Raw genomic sequence first — 18,619 nt, 5'->3', positions numbered from 1 at the left:
AATGACAAATGTCTAGGCATATCTGTGAGGAATTTTCTAGATTAGGTTGATTGAGGTTGGAAGACCCACCCTAACTGTGGGTGGCACCATTCAATAGGCTTGGGTCTTGAAGTGAATAAAAAGGAGAAAGTGTGCTGAGTGCTAGTATTCATCTGACTCTGTTTCCTGACTGTGGTAACAAAATAATGGATGAACTTAAATTTATTCCTGACTTTTATCTAACATCTTATATGACATAAGATAGAAATTTCTAGTTCTGGTTACATATGAAGAAACTATAGCCAACATTATTTAACCATATCTTGTCAGAGAAGACTTCTCCTTGGTTTGAGGAATGAGAAAGCTGATCTTGTAGGAAACTGTATTCAGGCTACATGTAGAAAAAAAAACAAGTAATGAAACTGAAATATCTTTCAAGGCCAGGGGGTAATAGGGAAAATAATAGCTCCAAAGAAGAAAGGAGTGAGGATGGCTTAAAGTGTCAATGACTAGATGCTTTTGACTAAACTGTAACTTGTATGTAAGGTAATGGTAGAAATTTAAGCTGGAAAAATAAGTGAATAGAGAGGATTGGTTTTGTGTGGGGAGTTCTAGGGTAAGTGTGTACTGCTGAGGATAGAGCCTAGCATGTTTCTTATGCTAGACTAGTGCTTTGCCACTGAAGCTACATCCTAGCCCATCCTAGCCCTAGCTGAAATTTCTACCCTGCCTTACTTAATTACTCAATAAAGAAGATAAATCAAAGCTACAACCCTCAAAGACATTATGCAGTCTTAGATATTTAAAACAGAATTCTAAAAAGATTTCAAGTAAATGTTGAGAAAGTCTAGTGGCATGGAGACAATATGAATAAGAAAGCTACAGGAAGAGCTGGAGAGACGAGATCTGAGGTCATTGCACTTGCACAGGTAGGAAGTGATATAGATCTGTGTTTGGGTAAAGGGGATTACAGAGAGTGTTTGGGGAAACAACACTTTCTTTAACTGATGTCCTCAAACTCTGCAGCTTAGCTTTTCCGATACACTATGAGGCATGTCTGATGGAATGTACTGAACCTGGAAGAATAGAGATGCCCTCAGAAAAGAGACTACTCTGTTTACTTTCACATCTGACCTGGTATATTTTGAATCTAGACCTCAGTGAGGCACAGTAAGTATCCAAAGCAAACAGCCTATTTGAAAAAATAAGAGCATGTTTAAGATTTTTATTTTATTATTGGATAACTTGTAACTGAGTATTTCAGTCTGTCTTGTTTTCCTTTTTCAATTTAAAAAGTGATCAAACAGATTTCATATACACAATTGGAAACTACCACAGACTACACACTTGGTAACCTTGGTTTTTAAACAGAAATGAAAGGGAAAGGTTGGTGGGCAGAGTAAGCAGACTTTTGTTTTGGAGTCTGTTTTGCACCCAAATATTAAACATCAAATGCTTCTATCAACTCTCAGTTTAAGTGATCTCACCTAGTTAGAGGGTTGACAGTATTTCAGGGAGGTGCCCAACTGTGACAAGGTTGGAAAGATACTTTTTCTCAAGCAGTGGAAATTTTCAAAAGAAGTACCTAAGTATTCTCACTATGTGAGCTGCAATATTGTATCTCCTTGATAAGAAATCATGGATTGAGGTGCACTTTCCTAGCAATCTGCTAACATTTCCACAGTAACAAAAATGTTGTGTGACAGTCATGTTCTTAACTTATGAGACCCTTAACAACCTACATGGAAGTAGAAGGATGGAAGTAGCATCACTGAAGTATTTGGAAGTTCCTCTTCTTATTTAGAAGAAATTCCATATGTTGAATTTTTTTCTTTACACATTGTCTAATCTCTGAAAGAAGACAGGCACTCCTCATTCTCCTGTCTTTCCAGTCTTGTTAATGTAGGTATTTATATTTCATTAAAGAGAGTATCAGTACAATACAGAGGAAGGAAAAAAGGAAGACAAGTGATTTTGAGAAGGCAGTCAGAGTGGTTGAGTAGAAACATGTCTGGAAGCCCAAAAATCTCAAATTTATGGTCTGTTTCTCTTACTTACTTACCATGAAATTTTGGAGATTTTTATTTAATAGAGCCCTTAAGTAGGTAGAAAATTAAGAAAATAATTGGTCAGTGTTTGAAGTTCAAATACAATGTTTGTTTTGTTTTAATTTTTACTTTAAAATACTTTTGTAGTATGAGTATCACCTCTTTTCCAAACTGTATTAGAAAAGAACTAAGTATTAACACAGGCTTTTCTGCTGCCCTGCTTAAGCTTCGGCATATTATTTAATTGATATATATATATATATGTATATATATATATATATATATATATATATATATATATATATATATATATATGTTTCTTCATCTGTAATATAAGAATAAATAGCTACCTCATGGAATTGTTTTGAAAATCACATGAAATAGCCCATATAAAGTATATAAAAGTTACGGATCCCCCAAAATTCTTTCTTTTTTTGTTTCTTATCTTCATACTTCTATTACCCAGGAGATGTACTGCCCAGGTTTGTAGTGGACTTTAAAGTTTCTGCCACCCTAGGAACTCTATGCTCTTTTCAATATTTCCTATCATCTTGTTTTCTAATCCTTATCATAAATTATTCACTTTTCATAATTTTTCTGTTGCACAACACCACTGTAACCCCTAGGCCACTGAACTATTTCCTGTAGAGCAGTGGAATATAGCAGAGGGAAGTGCATAGTGAAATCACCTTAGTCACTAGTCTTCTGTGATAATAAATCTGAATGGTTAGTCATCCCCTGAAGCAGCTGGTATAGAATAGTGGTTAGAATCTTGTGGTTAGGTGCCATAATTCTGGGGGGTGCATACCAGTCTTGCTACTTCCAAGTTGTGTGACATTCTGGCAAGTTACTTAATCACTATTGGTCTATTTTTGAAGGCTGATGTGAAAATTCAATGTATTAGTCTATGTAAGGCTGATGTGAAAATTAAATGTATTAGTCTATGTAAGGTATCAAAGTTAGGCAAAGAACAAATAGTAAATGCTATTATGATTCTTTGTTCTGAGCATGGGATCTCTTTCCACTATAGAGTTTGCTAAAGAAGTGCTTTCTTTCAGATGAGGCTCTGACTAGCAGCAGGCACTAGCTTATTGTATGATATTGGCCAAGACTTCTGCCTGTGCCTCAGGCACCTCACCTATAAAATGAGCTAGCTGGAAAGATTTCCTCTCCTATTTAGTTAGTCTAGTCGTCTAGGATTTCATGCTGTTTCTGTTCAGATTCCCTGTAAACTTTAGTTTTCACCCAAATCAATATTGTGTTTTAGAATTAGTTCAGTATACAGTTCAGTAAAGCATAAAATTGTAGTATAATTTGGAGAGCAGCAACAAATTTGTGTGACTTTATATTATTTATTACTTGCTGTATGGTTTGGGCAAAAAAACAAAACTTGCTGTTTCATATAAGTGAAGCCATAGAATAATATCTTAGAAAACCTGTCAGTTAGAATCCAAAATAACCTTGAATAAGTCTCTAGCCTTCTTTAAGCCTCCATTAAAAAAAAAAAAAAAAAAAAAAAAAAAAAAAAAAAAAAAAAAACAAGAGGCAGATGGAGAAAACACAGGCATGGACAGCCAAGGTGTTCTCTAAGATCCTTTTTAATCCCCTTGAAGAACAGGAAAGTTGACATCACTGCAAGCTGCCTAAGAAGAAGCCAAAAGGTTATTCACTGGATAGTACACATTTTTCAAACCTTTGACTCCTATATCATATTTATTCACCTTCTATAAATATAATCTTCATCATTTCATAAATGCTAATCTCTTTTTTTCTGTTGTTCAGACTGAAATTTGGCAATCACCTTTATTTTCTTTATTTTTTTTTCACAATATGTCCAATTTCTTAGTAAATGCTCTACCTCAAATCCAGCCACTTCTTACCTTCTTGGATACCTTAGCTTGAGCTGCTGGAATCTTCCATTTGACTACTTCAGTAGCCTCATTTCCTTGTTTCCTGCTTGTTTCCACAGTCCCATCATCATACAAACAAGAAGTTATTAAATAAATGTATAGTCTATCAGAAAGCAACTGTGCCATTATGAACAATACTACTATAATATAAGAGAAATCACATGACCATGCTCAAAATCTCAGAGTAAAATTCAAAATTGTAAGGAATCTTTATGATACTCTAATGTCATATTCTCTCAATGTTTACTTAAGCAAGCCAGCCATATGGGTTTCTTCACTGTCCTTTATTTATCACACTTACTGCGTTCCTGGTTCCTGCCTCAGGCCTTTTGTTCTTGCAATTTCTAACCTTAGATAGCCACATAGCTCACTTCCTCATTTCCTTCAGATTTCTGTTCACACATCATTCTCCAAATAAGACCTGTCATAGGAAAAAATACAGAATTCTCCCTTCCACTATCACTGTTCCCCTCACTCTGCTGTTTCACGTCATTTATCACACTCGGAGAAATTCTACATGTCTTCCTCCTACTAGACAAACAGCCCCAGGAAAGGATCTTGCCTGACTTCTCATTACTATATCTTCTATACCTAGTATAGAATTTGGCATGTGGTAGAAGCTCAAAAAAAATTGTTGGATAAATATACTCTGTAAGATAAAATAACAAGGTTATTGTCATCTAGAACTTAAACATAACTAATCTATCAGACTGGTGGGTAGATAGAGACCTAGAACCCTTAGGAGATTCAAGAATTTCTATTATTTATACTGTTGTATTCTGTGGCATCTCTGAATTTCATCATTCCTGTGTGTGAAGTAAAAACCTGTGGAATAAAAGCAGCAACATGTAGCTTTAGTAATTAATAAAGAAACTTAAGTTTCACATCTGCCACTTTGAAGCTTTTTGATTACAGATGTGGTACCTAACCTCTTTGTGCATGTTTGTAAACAGTATTCTAATATTCTAAACTCTGGATACTTGTACAAGGTAAAAATGAAAATTAAATACAATGGAAGATGAAACTTCTCTGTAAGTTGCAAAATGCATACTGGAATATATCCACTGTCACTGATCCCTGATCCACATGTAGCATGGAGTATCAAGGTTTCAACAAAAAAAGAAAAAAAAATGTTTATCACTTTAGGATCCCAGGTGAAATACTGAGTACTAATGGTAGGTTATTTATTATCTGGCAGTTATGGTTTAAGTTATTTTTGTGATAGGACCTTGGCTAGCTGTTAAAACAACCAAAGGAGACTGATCACTACCATGAAGTCTGCCTCAAGACACATGCAGTCTTCTTAGTGGTCATATAGTGAGACTGTATTTCCAAAAGTAAGAAATCAACTTAGTCTAGAAACAATAGAACCTGTGATTAAGGGGCCGGGTCATTTTCAAAGCTCCATCATTTACTTAAGTAAGCCCCTTAAAAGAATGTCATGTTGCCCTTACTCCTCCAATTGTTTGATTTCTATTTATGTCTTCCTTCTCTGGTAAACCCATTTATTTGAAACCTGAAGGCAAATCAATTGGTGATCTTGAGATTCTCATTCACTTGGATCCCCTTTTATTTAAGTGCACCACCTTCCAACATATGCTACACATATCGCAGTTGCTTAATGAAAATAAAACATTTGATTGATAGAGGATTTTTCTTTTTCTTTTTCTTTTTTTTCTTTTTGGTTCTGGGGATAGAACACAGGGCCTTACACTTGGTAGTAAAGTGTTCTATTACTGAGCTCAATTCCAAGCATGAAACTTTTTTAAAAAAATTACTTTATTAGGGTAATCCCTAAAGCTAGCTATTTGATCAAATACAACTATTTTGTTCAATGAAATGAGGTTCACTAACCTTTTCCAGAGTATTAAAACTGTAGCAGATAACCTATGACCCTTAGCTCTGTATGTTCATGAGGACAAACTTTGGCTGTAGAGTGCATTCATGAAAGGAAGCCTACATCACATGACAGTAAATATTTCCCATCTAGAAATGCACACCATAAGAAGTGGTAGGATTTAATGGATTCAAAGGACAACATACAAAACCATTAGGTTATGGCATCAGCTGCTTACAAAAATCCAAAAATAAGCCAAATATAATTAGTTATTTCAGTGGCCTAGTTTGCTTTTGTTACATTTTCATGCTAAATTTATTCATTTATTTATTTATTTGAGAGAGACAGAAAGAGAAAGAGGCTGGGGTGGGGAGGAATGGGCATGCTAGGGCCTATAGCCACTGGAAACTAACTCCAGATGCATGTGTCACCTTGTACATCTGATTTACATGGGTACTGAGGAATTGAACCTGAGTCCTTAGGCTTCACAGGGAAATACCTTAACCACTAAGCCATCTCTCCAGCCCATGATAATTTTTTTAATTAAAAATCATGATTATTCCCCACTTGCTAATAATTACCAAATCCAAATTCTATAATAGGACTAATAACTATAGATCTAACTGGGTTTTTCCCTTGCTAGTTCCAAAAAGCTGAATATTCAGAAGCATCATTTTGTTTATACTGGAAAGGTATTGAATGATCAACTACAGTTCATAGCTGAGTAAAACTGAATAGCATTCATACAGGATAAAACGAAGCGCACTGTAACTGTAGGGTAGTAGAAAAAATTCCTTGTCATTTAAGTATCACCGGTATCTACAACTAAGGAACTTTCAGTAAGGTTGTAGGATATAATATCAACATTTAAAATATTCTAGTATCTATACACTGGCAATGAACAAAATGGAAAAAAATTAAAAGAACAATTACATCAGAATAATTTAAAATATTTAGGATACATTTAACAAAATGATTGCAAAATTTATATTCTAAAGACTATAAAATATTGCTGAAAAAGTAAAGAATACTTTAAAAAATGTCACAGTATCCCAGATGCATACATCAGAAAACATAATACTGTTAAGATGACAATATTGCCCAAATGATCTGAAAATTCAACACAATCCATATTGAAATGCTTGCTGGTTTCTTTGTAGAAATTGACATGTTGATTCCAAACGATACAGAAATTAATTGGACCACAACAGCCAAAATAATTTTGAAAAAAAATGAGAAAGTTGGGGTAATTACATTTCTTCATTTCAAGACTAAGTAAAAACAGAGAGCAATACAAACAGCATGGAAGTGTTATAAGTATATGGATCAGTAGAATACAGTTGAAATTATATAAATGCAACTTTACATTAAAGCCAATAAACTTTGCATCTTTACTTCACATCATACAAAAACATTAAATCACAGGTGATCAAGCACCTATATGTAAGTAACTAAAATGTTAAAATTCTTAGAAGAAAACATAGGTATATATCTTTGTGTGCTAGGATTAAGAAAAGCCCATGACACCAATGTCACAAGCATATATATATATGGATGTATATATGTATATATAGTATATTTATATAATAATTTTTAATTTAAATAATGTTTTGCTTCAGTGAATGCTACCAAGAAAGTGATAATCCAACCAATATTATGTAAGAAAACATTCATAAATCACAGTTTGTTAAAGGACCTTTATCCAAAAGACATAATTTTACAAAGCTCTTACAATTCATTGGTGAAAAAGGAAATAGTCCCACTAACATTAGCAAAGAATATGAATAGATATTTTGATAAAGAAGATAAAAAACAGCTAATGAGTACCTAAAAAGATGCTGACTATTATTAGTCATTGGGAAATTATAGATAAAAAACCTTAATGATATACCACTTTACTCCTACTAGGATAAGTATAGTTAAAAAAAAGATAGCACCATGTATTAGCAAGGTGTGGAGATGACATGTTCATATATTGCTGGTGGGTTTGTAAAATGACACTACCAGTTTGTCAGGTTCCTAAATACAATTAAATACAGAGGTATTATATAACCCAGTGTTTCAAAGTATGTTCCCCAAAGAATTAAATAATATGTCTATAGAAAACTTCTACATTAATGTTTGTTGAAATACTAATAAAAGGCAAAAGGTAGAAGCAACCTTAATGCCTTTCAACTGATAAAACATGGTATAGCTATACAATAGAGCACTATTCAGCTATGAAAAATAATGAAGCATTTATATGTTCTTCAACATGGATGAACCTTGAAAACATTATTCAATGTGAAGTAAGGTAGTCACAAAGACCCATTATTGGATGGGTAATTTATATAAAATATAAGAATAAGCAAATACACAGAGACAGAGTAGATTATGGTAGCTCAGTGTTGGGGGTGGGTAGAGGAGTAGCTGCTATCAGACATAGAGTTTCTTTTGGGAATGACTGAATTGTTCTAAAATTGGTTATGTTAATAGGCACATAACTGCAGATATACTAAAATGTATTGAGTTAGGCAATGTAAATAGACAATTATATGGATTATGAATTATGTCTCAATAAAGCTGTTATTAATATAACTTAGATAGTACATGATCTAAATTGACAGCATTCTCCAGTGACCAGCACATTAACACTATAAATTTATGTGAGTGAGCAATCCACAACTCAATGTACCCTGCAGGTTGGCAGGAACTGATGTGAGATAGAAAGATGGCATCATTCATGATTGTGCAAAAATAACTCATGGGCCATCATCTTTGTGAAGAAGCCACTAAGTGTAGCCGTCACTGAGTAACAATAGCATTAGAGTCAGTTGAGAGGCTTCTAGAAGCAAAACTTTCATTTTTGCTCTAGAGAAGTTTCTCCACATGGTCAACAAACATAGAAAATGTAACTCATTGTATTCTGTCTACTAGCAAAGAGATGGTCACCAAACACTCTTCTGGCCTGCTGGAACATATTTGAGTGCTAGTAAATAAAACGGAAAACATTTGGTCACTTTTTGACTATAGTGCTAGATAATGACACGATTTCATAATTCCCTTGCCTGTGATGAAGGGTAACAAATGTTAATCACTGTACAGATCTTCACAGTAATTTTTCAAAAGTCAGCTCTGTGTTAAGAATGAAAATAACAGTATGATTGAACATCTCAAAACTTGATAGAATGCTGGCACAGGAAATCTGAAATAGACAACTTCTTTAATCTTTTTCTTTGATGTTTATAGACTATTTACAGGTAGCTTGAGCAGATTAGCCTAGCTGAACACTTAGAGTAAACACCCTCACATGCAGATTAGGTGTAGATCTAGACAGGGCTTTCTGGAAAGAAAAAGACTATAATTACTTTCAGCATCTGGGAGAAGGTTATCAATAGGGTCAGTAGATGGACAGAGACAGAGATCAAGAGAGAGACAGAATGAGCAGCCAGTAAAAGCACTTCATTAAATCTTCAAGTTCTCAAGGCATCTTTTGGCTCCCTCAGCAACTGTTGATTCAGGCTCTAACCACAAGATAAAAAAGCCTGGCTATTCATTTGGCAATCCCCTTGTGTCTTCTAGTCTTAAGAGAAAGGTTCTGAGGTTGATCTGATCTGCTACTTCCTAGAGGCTTTTAAAAATAAATTCTTTAGAAGCATTCCACAGGTGTAATGAGAAAAAATATTCTGAGAAATAGAAGAAAGAGTCCATATTTCAATATCAAAAACATAAAAGAGTGGAATAAAAGAAAATCGTGGGTAAGTAGCACTTGAGGAAGCTGCAGACAAAGAGAAAATGGAGGAAGTGGGGTTTGTGGGGGGGGAGATTTCCTTTTTCCTAGCTGACAAAACTCACAAAATTTTATTTTGTGTTTGCTTTTTATTTTCCAGAATTATGGGCTTAGATTTGATTATAAAAGAAGTCCTTTGCTTTGCCATATCCAGCCTGCATTTTGCTCCTTGCTTGAGCAGAGTTCCAAATGAAACTAGTGGTCTCAGCATCATCATTAGTAATAACTAATCATAAAATTGTTCCGATCCAATTCACAGGATATTGCCAACAGCAGCCTCTACACTTGCAGAAATTTGGGAAAGGTTCTTTGCTCTAAAAGTGTATATGTACACAAAATGAGAAAATTATCACAACAAGGAAGAACACTTAACAAAGAAAATGAAATGTGTCAGCAAATTCAATATATTATTTCAAAGTAAATAGCTCAATGAATGATCATCTGATGAGATAAAATTAGCACTGTCAATAAAGCACCCCAAAGTGACCCTGCATTTGGAAGGCTGTAAGCTTCTTTGAAAACATCAATGTTAACCTTTGGCCAAGCTGAGAGATAATCTGCACACTAGCAAGAGAGGCCTTCCATGGCTGCATCCTGTGCATATTTAGGAATGGGATGCCCCCAATGTATTTGGTCCTCAAGTTCTGAATACTGAGACCCAGAAAGAACTCAGTAGGCATTTACTAACCACAGAGAAAGGATGCTTCATCCTAACATGCTTAGAGCCTAGAGTCAGAAAGCATCTCCTGATCCCAAAGCAAAATTTTGTTTTACAAAATACACAAACTGCCCCTTATCAGATAGCTATGATAAGTTGTTTGCTAATTGTGAAGAGAAGATGAAAAGAGAAATTAATGAAATACGGTACTTTGAAAAAACTGAATTGCTAAAGGAAAGGATCACCAATCTCAAAACTACTAAAATACTAATACTAATTAAAGACCCAGAGGTACCACTAAGAAAAAAAAAATTAAACATCTCTTTTATACCCAATTTCAATACATGGGCTTCAACTTCCAAGAATAAATGTTTGCCATATTATTGTTCTGTTAGCAGAGATATCAGGGACCCTACTTGTGTCAAGTGGGCCAGTGGTAAATTAACAAAGCTGTGGTCTTGTTTGAGCTCCAAGAAAAAAAACAGCACCATAAAATATCATCAGGGTTGCAAACAATTCCCAATAATTTTTATTTTTCCTTCTGTTCAAAGTACATGTTAAGTAAAAATCAGATGACTTTTGGCTTCTCTTTTCTTAGTAGAAACATTGTTTATGTATCAGAACACAGAGTTATTGCAGTGGTTATTAAAGTTAAAAAAAAACCCTCCCTCAAGTAGCTAATGTTCAGTATCACTCACAATTAGAAAAGGAAGAAATTCAAAAGGTTATTGGAAGCTTCCAGATTTTTGATATTTTTAACTCGAAGTTAACACATAATACATGCTATACATGCAGGGAATAAGCTACTGGATTTGGCTTAAAAGATCCCTTGCATATCATCAAAGTTTGCCCTTAAAATGAGGGAAAATACAATAAGAAAGCATATCAAATTTTTATTGTGGGATGAGTTGCAGTCTGATTAATTGATTAATTTTCAATAAACTGACAAAATATTTTTGATGTTCTAGAAATAGAAATTGACAACTTATTTCTATCTTTTTTATGAGGTTCACTATAACCAGTTCAAGAACCACAGGTCAGTAAAACAGTAAATAATTTTGTATTTTTTTGAATATTGCTAAATTCTCACTAGTTGAGCTGATTAATTTGCAGAGTGTCAATGAGGCATCAATGTATGATGTTGTTCCTAGTAGAGATGTTTGTAGGTATTTTTTTTCTCTATTTCGATGTGGGATAAAATGCAAGCTCATCATAAATCTGGGGGAGGATTTTTTTAGCCACTGTTTGGAAAGTCAGGTTGTGTTTTCTTAAGCAAATATAGGGTACTATTTGTTTCCTCCTTGTTAGGTGAGTGAGTTAGAGCAGAACAAGCAGAAGGTTCCAGGGATTATGTTTTGCATCATGATAGGTTAAGAAACAACTTAGACATCCCTACTCCAAGAAAAGTTTGTAGTAAAAAGAGACTCTGACGCTATTGGCAAGCCTAGAAAAAAATTAACCCTCCCGCATAAATTTGTTCTTATAAAATAAAGAAGACCTTTTATCCCATCGTCTAACCCTTCACACAAATAAACATTCTAAATTAACTGAAAAGGATTTGATGATATCAAATGAATCTTTGAAAATCCTGTAAGACAAACCTTACAAACAAAACTGAATATAAAGTCGGATAAGAAACAGTTTCTTCTACAACTCAGAAAATAGTGCTTTTATGAAAACCAATACTCCCCTTTCTTTCTTGACACTGTCTTATCAACCAAGAACAGAAATGTTCATGAAAGCATACACATTGTTAGATTTAGGCCCCCTAGCAAATATGTTAAGGCTAACAAACTTTGGAGAAGTCACAGAAAAAAAAAAAAAAAGCAGCTCTGCAAACACAGAAGAAGACATGTTCATGGGGACATCAGCACCTTACCAACCTGAGGAATTAATTCATTAGTCAGTATTCCCTCTCTCACCAGAGGAACAAATTGTATGAACTTGCTTGAGAAACATCTTCCCCTAGTCTCCTAGAAGCCCAAGTACTGTAGCAAGGAAATATTTTTAATAATGTGAAATTGCTCACCGCTTTTCTCATGTCCTAATTAAAACTCTGGGGCAAGATTATGGCGGACAGGTCACTGGTATTTCTTGCTCAATTTGTTAGCACCAGCAACTCATGTTTTAAAATGCAAGTATGTCTTTAACACGAAAGAGTGTAATGAAAGAGTCTCAGTCCCCCTTCCTTAGGATAAATTTCGGAGCACACTGGAATAGCAGGAAATGCTTTGCAATTTTTTTTCCAACACTTACTTAAATTCAAACCTGATTAAATTGTTCATTTAAAGCATGCTCTCTTGTTTATAGACCTAATGTAAACCTAAAGTGGGGACTTTGGATCCTTTATAATCTACAGAGAAAATAAACATTTTAGAAGAGAAACTATTTTTAATATAGTCAGCCAAAGCTGAGAAATCCATTAAGGGCAAATATTGCCCAAGCTTTGTGAAGAAAGTAGCCCCACTACCCGCTCTAAATGTGCCTAGGTGAATATTCAAGGGGCTGACTATAACCCTGAAGCAAGTCCCATGTTGCTTACCGAGAAGGAACTGCAGGGTCCATCAACACCCAGACACCACTTTTCTTTGCCCTATTTTCCTTTTTTTTTTTTGGAGGATGCGGGCTGAGAAACTTTTTGGGCTAGCCTCTTCCCTTTTCCATTTCACAAGCTGGAAGGAAAATGCAAAAGAACTAAAGAGGAGAAGTTGCTCATATTTCTGGTTCAGTTCCTAGGAGTTTAAGAAGGGTAGAAAGAAAGAGTGGAGGGTTTAAGGACTTCGTTTATGAAAATGCCTCCTGCAATTGAACTTAAGTTTGACACTTGTGGGACACGAAACACCAGAAAGATTTTAGAGGAGGATTTCAGGCGGCTGTGGGGAGTTGTCTAGGAATTTGAAGGGCACCAATCAGCACCCAGGGAGCACAACAAGGATTGGGGCGCATAGCTAGAAACTTTAGCAGGTCAAATGCGTTTCCCCTAAAATGCTCCATATGTAAGGCAGCCTCGCTTATGGAACCCAGCTGTGCTGTCTTGGGCTCAAACAGAATACTCTCTTGGGAAGGAGTGCCTGGCTACGCCCAGACGCCCATGCCCATGCTACTTTGTGCCCTGGGTCAAAGGGCAGCTTTTCTAGGAAAAGAAACTTACCGCATGTCCCCATAAGGTCCGGAGTAGTTCTCCATCCAAGGTCCCATCTCGCTTTTGACACAACTGGGACTGGGATAGGGTACTCTGTTCACCATGCCACTGGGGTACCACATATCAGGGGCCGAGAAGTCACCTTCCTGGCCAGCTGTTAGACCCTGAGGGGGCCGAGTGTAGCCATAGGGGGCTACAGGCCCTGGCTCATTTGTGCCTCCGCCGCTGCCACCCCCGCCACCTGGCCCATACAGTTGACCTTCCTCTGCTGCGAAGAGTGTGTGCCAGGAAGAGGAGGTGGTGGCTGGGGGCGATCCCGAGCTGGGCCCCGCTGCACCCGCACCTTGTAGGCTTGCCATATCTCCATAGCGGCACTGCGCCGCTGCCGCCACCGCTGCCGCGGCAGCCCAGGTGCTGCCATAGTCCAGCGGGTTCTCCAGCTTGATGCGGGCTTGCGGATGGGGAGGAGGTGGAGGGGGCGGCGGCCCTGGGAGGGCCAGCGGAAAGTTGTAGTAGTCTCTATTCTGGTACGCGGCGGCAGCCTCGTCCGCTCCGGGCTTGTACAGAGGCAGGGTGGACTGGAGCTCAAGAATCCCAGCGCTACCAGCTTCGCTGCTGCCAGAATAGCCCAAGCTCTCTCCTTCGAGCCCTTTTGAGTAACCTCCCTTGAAAGAGGAATAGTCTGCAGTCTCTTCAGTGCCCTTTCCCGGGACCTCATCCAGCAGAGTCCCCTTGCATTCGGCCAGCGGGGCACAGGGAGTAGGGCGCACAGATACAGCCGGTGGACCTGCCAGCAGCGATGCATACATGCAGTCTCCCCGAAGCTGTTCTGCAGGGCTCAGATGTTCCAGTGCCTCCACACCCAATCCCATAGACACAGATACTGCTTTACACAACTCTTTGGCACTGTCGGATATGGCCGAATTGCCCCCTAGGTAACTGTCCTTAGAGGAAGTAGGAGCCCCAGAGGCCTCCCTCACCCTCGCACTGCTGCAGCCTTCACTTACTACCTCCTGCTGCTTCTGGGGCTGCTGTTGGGGCTGAAGGAGTTGCATGGTGCCGGCCTCGCTCAGGATATCTTTAAGGTCTGTGGAGCAGCTGCTTAAGCATGGGAAAGTGGGGCCCAGCAGGGACATCGTGGATGGGGCAGCTGAGTCATCCTCATCCGAAGGTGCTGGTGGCTGCAATGGCAGCCCCTTGCCAGTGGCTGTGGCAGCTCCAGGCTCAGGGAGGGAGCTGCTCTCAGGGTGGCCCTCGGAGGTTGACTGCTGTTGTGAAGGCTGCTGTTCCTCCTCTGGTGCCAGGTAGCCCGTGGGGCCTCTGATGTGGACTTGGGGAGAGCCATCCTCACCATGCTGCTGCTGCTGCTGCTGCTGCTGCTGCCGCTGCTGCCGCTGCTGCTGCTGCTGCCGCTGCTGCTGGGGGCTGGTCTCCTGCCGCTGCTGCTGCTGCAGCAAACGGGAGCTGGGAGGTACTACGCTCCCGGCTTCAGGGTGCCTGGGACCGGGGTTCTGGATCACTTCACGCACGCTCTGGAACAGATTCTGGAAAGCTCCTCGATAGGTCCTGGAAGGCGGCCGGGAGTAGACCCTCCCCAGCCCTAGCTGCACTTCCATCCTTGAGCTTGGTTTTATCTTCCCCCTAATTCCTTTCTCTGGACTGTCCTTCTCTTGCTCAAGAGTTCAGACGACTGTGATAATAAGTAGTCACTGTAGCTATCTGGCTGCCTGCGAAAAGCTCCGGGGAAGAAAAGTTGCAAGAGGGGGGAAAACAGACGCTCTAGTAGCCTCAAAGTCTTGTACAGAGGAAGGCACGAGCTAGATTCAATCTGTCCTGCTAGGCTCAGTCTGTCCCTGAATATTTGAAGCAGTTCAATCAAACAATGCTCAAAATTTGGGTGGAGGTAGGTAGGGGAAGAGAAGGAAAATCTGTCTTCTACATTCAATATCTACTAAACAGGTGCAAATAAGAAATGGGTTGTTTCTTTTCTTTTGGCTTTGGTTTTTGTTTTGTTTTCCACTACTGAAACCCTTGCTGTCTTTTCATTTTTGGGTCTCTAGCTCAGTACTCGGAGTAGAGGGACAGGAGGAAGTGCAGAGGAAGTGTGAGTAACCTGGGGACCCTCTTGGTTTATGGCTTAAGAAGCCTGGTCCTGGCTGCAGTGAAGAATTCGCTCCCCAGTCTCCCAATTCCCAGGAGCCTTCTTTGCAACGTGAAGCTAGCTTGCCCGCCTGTAGCCAAAGGGAGTTACCTCTCTTCAAACTGGTTGGCAATGCTGGGGGTGTAGGGGAGAGGGTTGGCACCGAAGCTGAAGGAGACTAGCTGGCCTAGGCAGCTGTGGGAGAGTACACCCTGGAGGGGGTTGGAGGGTGAAGGGGAGGAGGACAAAGGCACTCCTCAGTCCTACCCGGCACTTTCCTGGCTTCCTCGGAGTCTCTGGCAGCTTTTAGAAACTTCACCGAAGAGGGAAGGGCGCAGCTCTGGGGCGGCGGCTTCGTAGCCGCCGCCGCGCTTCAACAGGCTTTGGCTGTCACCGGGCTGGATCTGGCGTGGTGTGCGTCTTCAGCTCCTGTGTGGCATTGGAGTAGCTAGCACGGTCTTTTTCCTTCTGTTGCCTCCTCTGCCTCCAGGCTTTCTCTGGACCCTCCGTTTCTCCCAGCAGGCTGGCTCCCGGGGATCTCGGAGGGGGCGCTGCGAGGTGGAAAGCAAATGCAACAGTTTGCTCGTCGGTCCCACCCCCGCGGGCCGGCCTCTTTGCCTTCCCACCTCCTTTCTCCCTCCCCTTCTTTCCCCTCCCCTTTCCTTTCCTCCCTTCCCCTCACCGAAAGCTAGTGCTGGGTGGCTTTGGAGAAACAAGTGCCGGCGCTGCGTGGGTGAGGGCAGGAGTGACTTGCTGTAGCCTTGGAGGACCCCTGCTCCGAGAATACCTCCTGCTTTTTTCCTTAACCAGGCTTTAGGCTCCAGAGCAGAAGCTTTAACCTGGACCTAATTTGACAGACAGGGCTACTGGATATCCAGATGGCTAGGCTAGTGCAGGCCAGATTTGAGACTGAAGCCCAATCCCAAAACAGACTCTTGGGGGGGGGGGGTGTGGAGTGATAGGAATGCCAGCCACCAATAGCTGTCAGGGATTCTTTTGGGGGCCCATGAGGACAAGTAGAAGAAAAGAGTCTCCAACAAATTAAGAAACAACCTGCAGCTAAGCCATTTCTTGCTGAAACCTTTGAGATTCCTCCATAGGGGTAGGTTGGGCCTCTTGGCACTGTGCCATTTGCTCTGGAAACTCTTGGCCCCAGGAACCAGAGGTCATTTCTACCCTATTCTCTGTCTTTCTTCCCATCTAACCAGCACTTTTCATTTTTTTTTTCTAGATTTACAAAGGCAAAATCCCCAGGCAAGGATACAGACTCACAAGTGCTTGGTCCAGAGCTTTGCATAGAAGCCTTGGGGTTTTCAAGTTGTCTTTACGTACTTTAACCTTTCGCACAATGTTATCCAAGAAATAGCATTTATAGAGAGCCGCTTTCCCTCTTAAAGGACAGCTACAAGTGGGGGGTGATGTGTGGTACTTCAACTGTTCCTTTGTGGACAAATATTGATATACCCCATGTAAACATAGAGAAACAAGTGAGAACGGAAAAGGAAAGGAAATTTAAGGGTAGACCTATGAGGAAGGTTGCCTAACAGAAAGGCCATGGACCTACCTCCCTAGCTATTAAATTTCTCATTCATATAGATCTAAGAAGGGTCTCTTCTCTTGTCCCAAAAGACATATGGAGGATTTCACCAAATATGCTTCCACACTTACTTATTTTAATTTTAATTTTTGTTAGTGTTTTTGAAACAGAGTCTCACTATGTAGCCCGCACTGGCCTTGAACTTATGATCCTCCTTCATTTTCCCAAGTTCTGGGATGGCAGAAGTATATTATCACTCTTGACTTTTCCATATTTTTGGGCCTTCTACAAAGAGGGTTTGTAGCTTAATTTTGTGCTAAAATAAATATCTTGGGTATTTATTTACCTTGACTAAAGGGAATAACTCCCACCTAAATGCCCTCCCCAACAAACAAAAATTGTATGACAATTTCATGAGCACATGGGATTGGTTATAAAATGACCATGTAGAAGAAAAAGGCTTGAAGACACTCCCATCTATGGAGATGAAAACAGTACCTGCTAAAACTTTAATAACTGAGGCTCTGCCTGGGCATACCATACCCTTTTCTTGGTAGAATCTCATAAATCACTATGTGTAGTAAAGAAACCAACTTACTCATAAGATGTCAAATTGCAAAATAGCTAATTCTCAATATTCTATTTTGATGGAAAACATAAATGCATAACTGAAATGCACATATACATTGAAAACCTTATTTGAATGGTCATCACAAACTTTCACCCACAAATTTTTTTTTACAAGGTTTGTTGAAAGAAAATAGTGTCAGCTGGTAAGATAAGAGAATGGAATGAAAATAGGTCTCATAACTATTTACTTACAGATGAAGGAGGGTGCTAATGGCAGTGATGGAGAAGGAAAGTTCAAAGAAAAGAGGCCTGAAATAAATTAATGCGAGAAATAATTTTCCTTTTAACAAATGACAGCCTAACAGAAAATCAAACTCAAGCCTGGAACATGCCAATATTTGTGTTGCTTCTACGGCACCAGAAGTATCTATAGTTTACTCACAGAGAATGGTAGCTAATGACACATCCCCTCAAAAGGCTACTCTGGCAATCAAAAGAGATGCTGTGTATAAAACAAATTGTGAGTATGGCAGCATTAGAAAAAATCTGAAGGGTCTCTGTTTTATGTTAAAGTAGACCTGATCTCTCAACAATTATATCATGCTTGGGGAAACTGACCACTATGTAGTATGGACACAAACTTTATTGGAATTTTGGACTCTCATCCCCATTTCACCTCTTATTTCCCCCATTTGCTCTTAAGACAGAGAGACAACTATAAAAGAATATGCTGTAAATTCTGTGCTTATGCTATATTTTTTTTTCTTTTTACACTTTTAAACAACGTTTTAGTAGCTGAGTATAATAAGTGGCATTCTCCCTTGAGTTGGAAGTAAATTTTGCTACAACTTCAATGATTTTATTAGTGGAATATTCCCTTGATTTCCCCTCCCCCAAGGAAAATGAGAATGAATTGAACTTTGGAAAATGGTGGACTTTTTTTTGAGTAATGTGATTTCATTTCCTAACTGTCTTGTAAATTTGCTCACTTCCCTTCATCTTCTTGCTGACAACATAGTTCAAGGAATT

The 18,619-nt window shown here is 39.1% G+C and overlaps 1 protein-coding gene across 1 annotated transcript in view; it reads right to left on the bottom strand.

Annotated features, from left to right (window-relative positions):
- Ar (androgen receptor) overlaps positions 1-16,214 on the bottom strand; it is a 169,602-nt gene extending 153,388 nt beyond the window's left edge. The window contains exons 1-2 of the mRNA XM_004661005.2: positions 16,166-16,214; positions 13,353-16,034 (exon numbers count right to left, since the gene is read on the bottom strand). Coding sequence (XP_004661062.2) covers positions 13,353-14,959 — 1,607 coding nt within the window. The 5' untranslated portion in view covers positions 14,960-16,034; positions 16,166-16,214. The remainder of the gene's footprint in view (positions 1-13,352; positions 16,035-16,165) is intronic.
- Between the last annotated feature and the right edge of the window lie 2,405 nt (positions 16,215-18,619).

Source organism: Jaculus jaculus, chromosome X (assembly GCF_020740685.1).
Source record: "Jaculus jaculus isolate mJacJac1 chromosome X, mJacJac1.mat.Y.cur, whole genome shotgun sequence".
NCBI classification, from domain to species: Eukaryota; Metazoa; Chordata; class Mammalia; order Rodentia; family Dipodidae; genus Jaculus; species Jaculus jaculus.
This window is presented reverse-complemented; position numbering and strand designations above follow the sequence as displayed.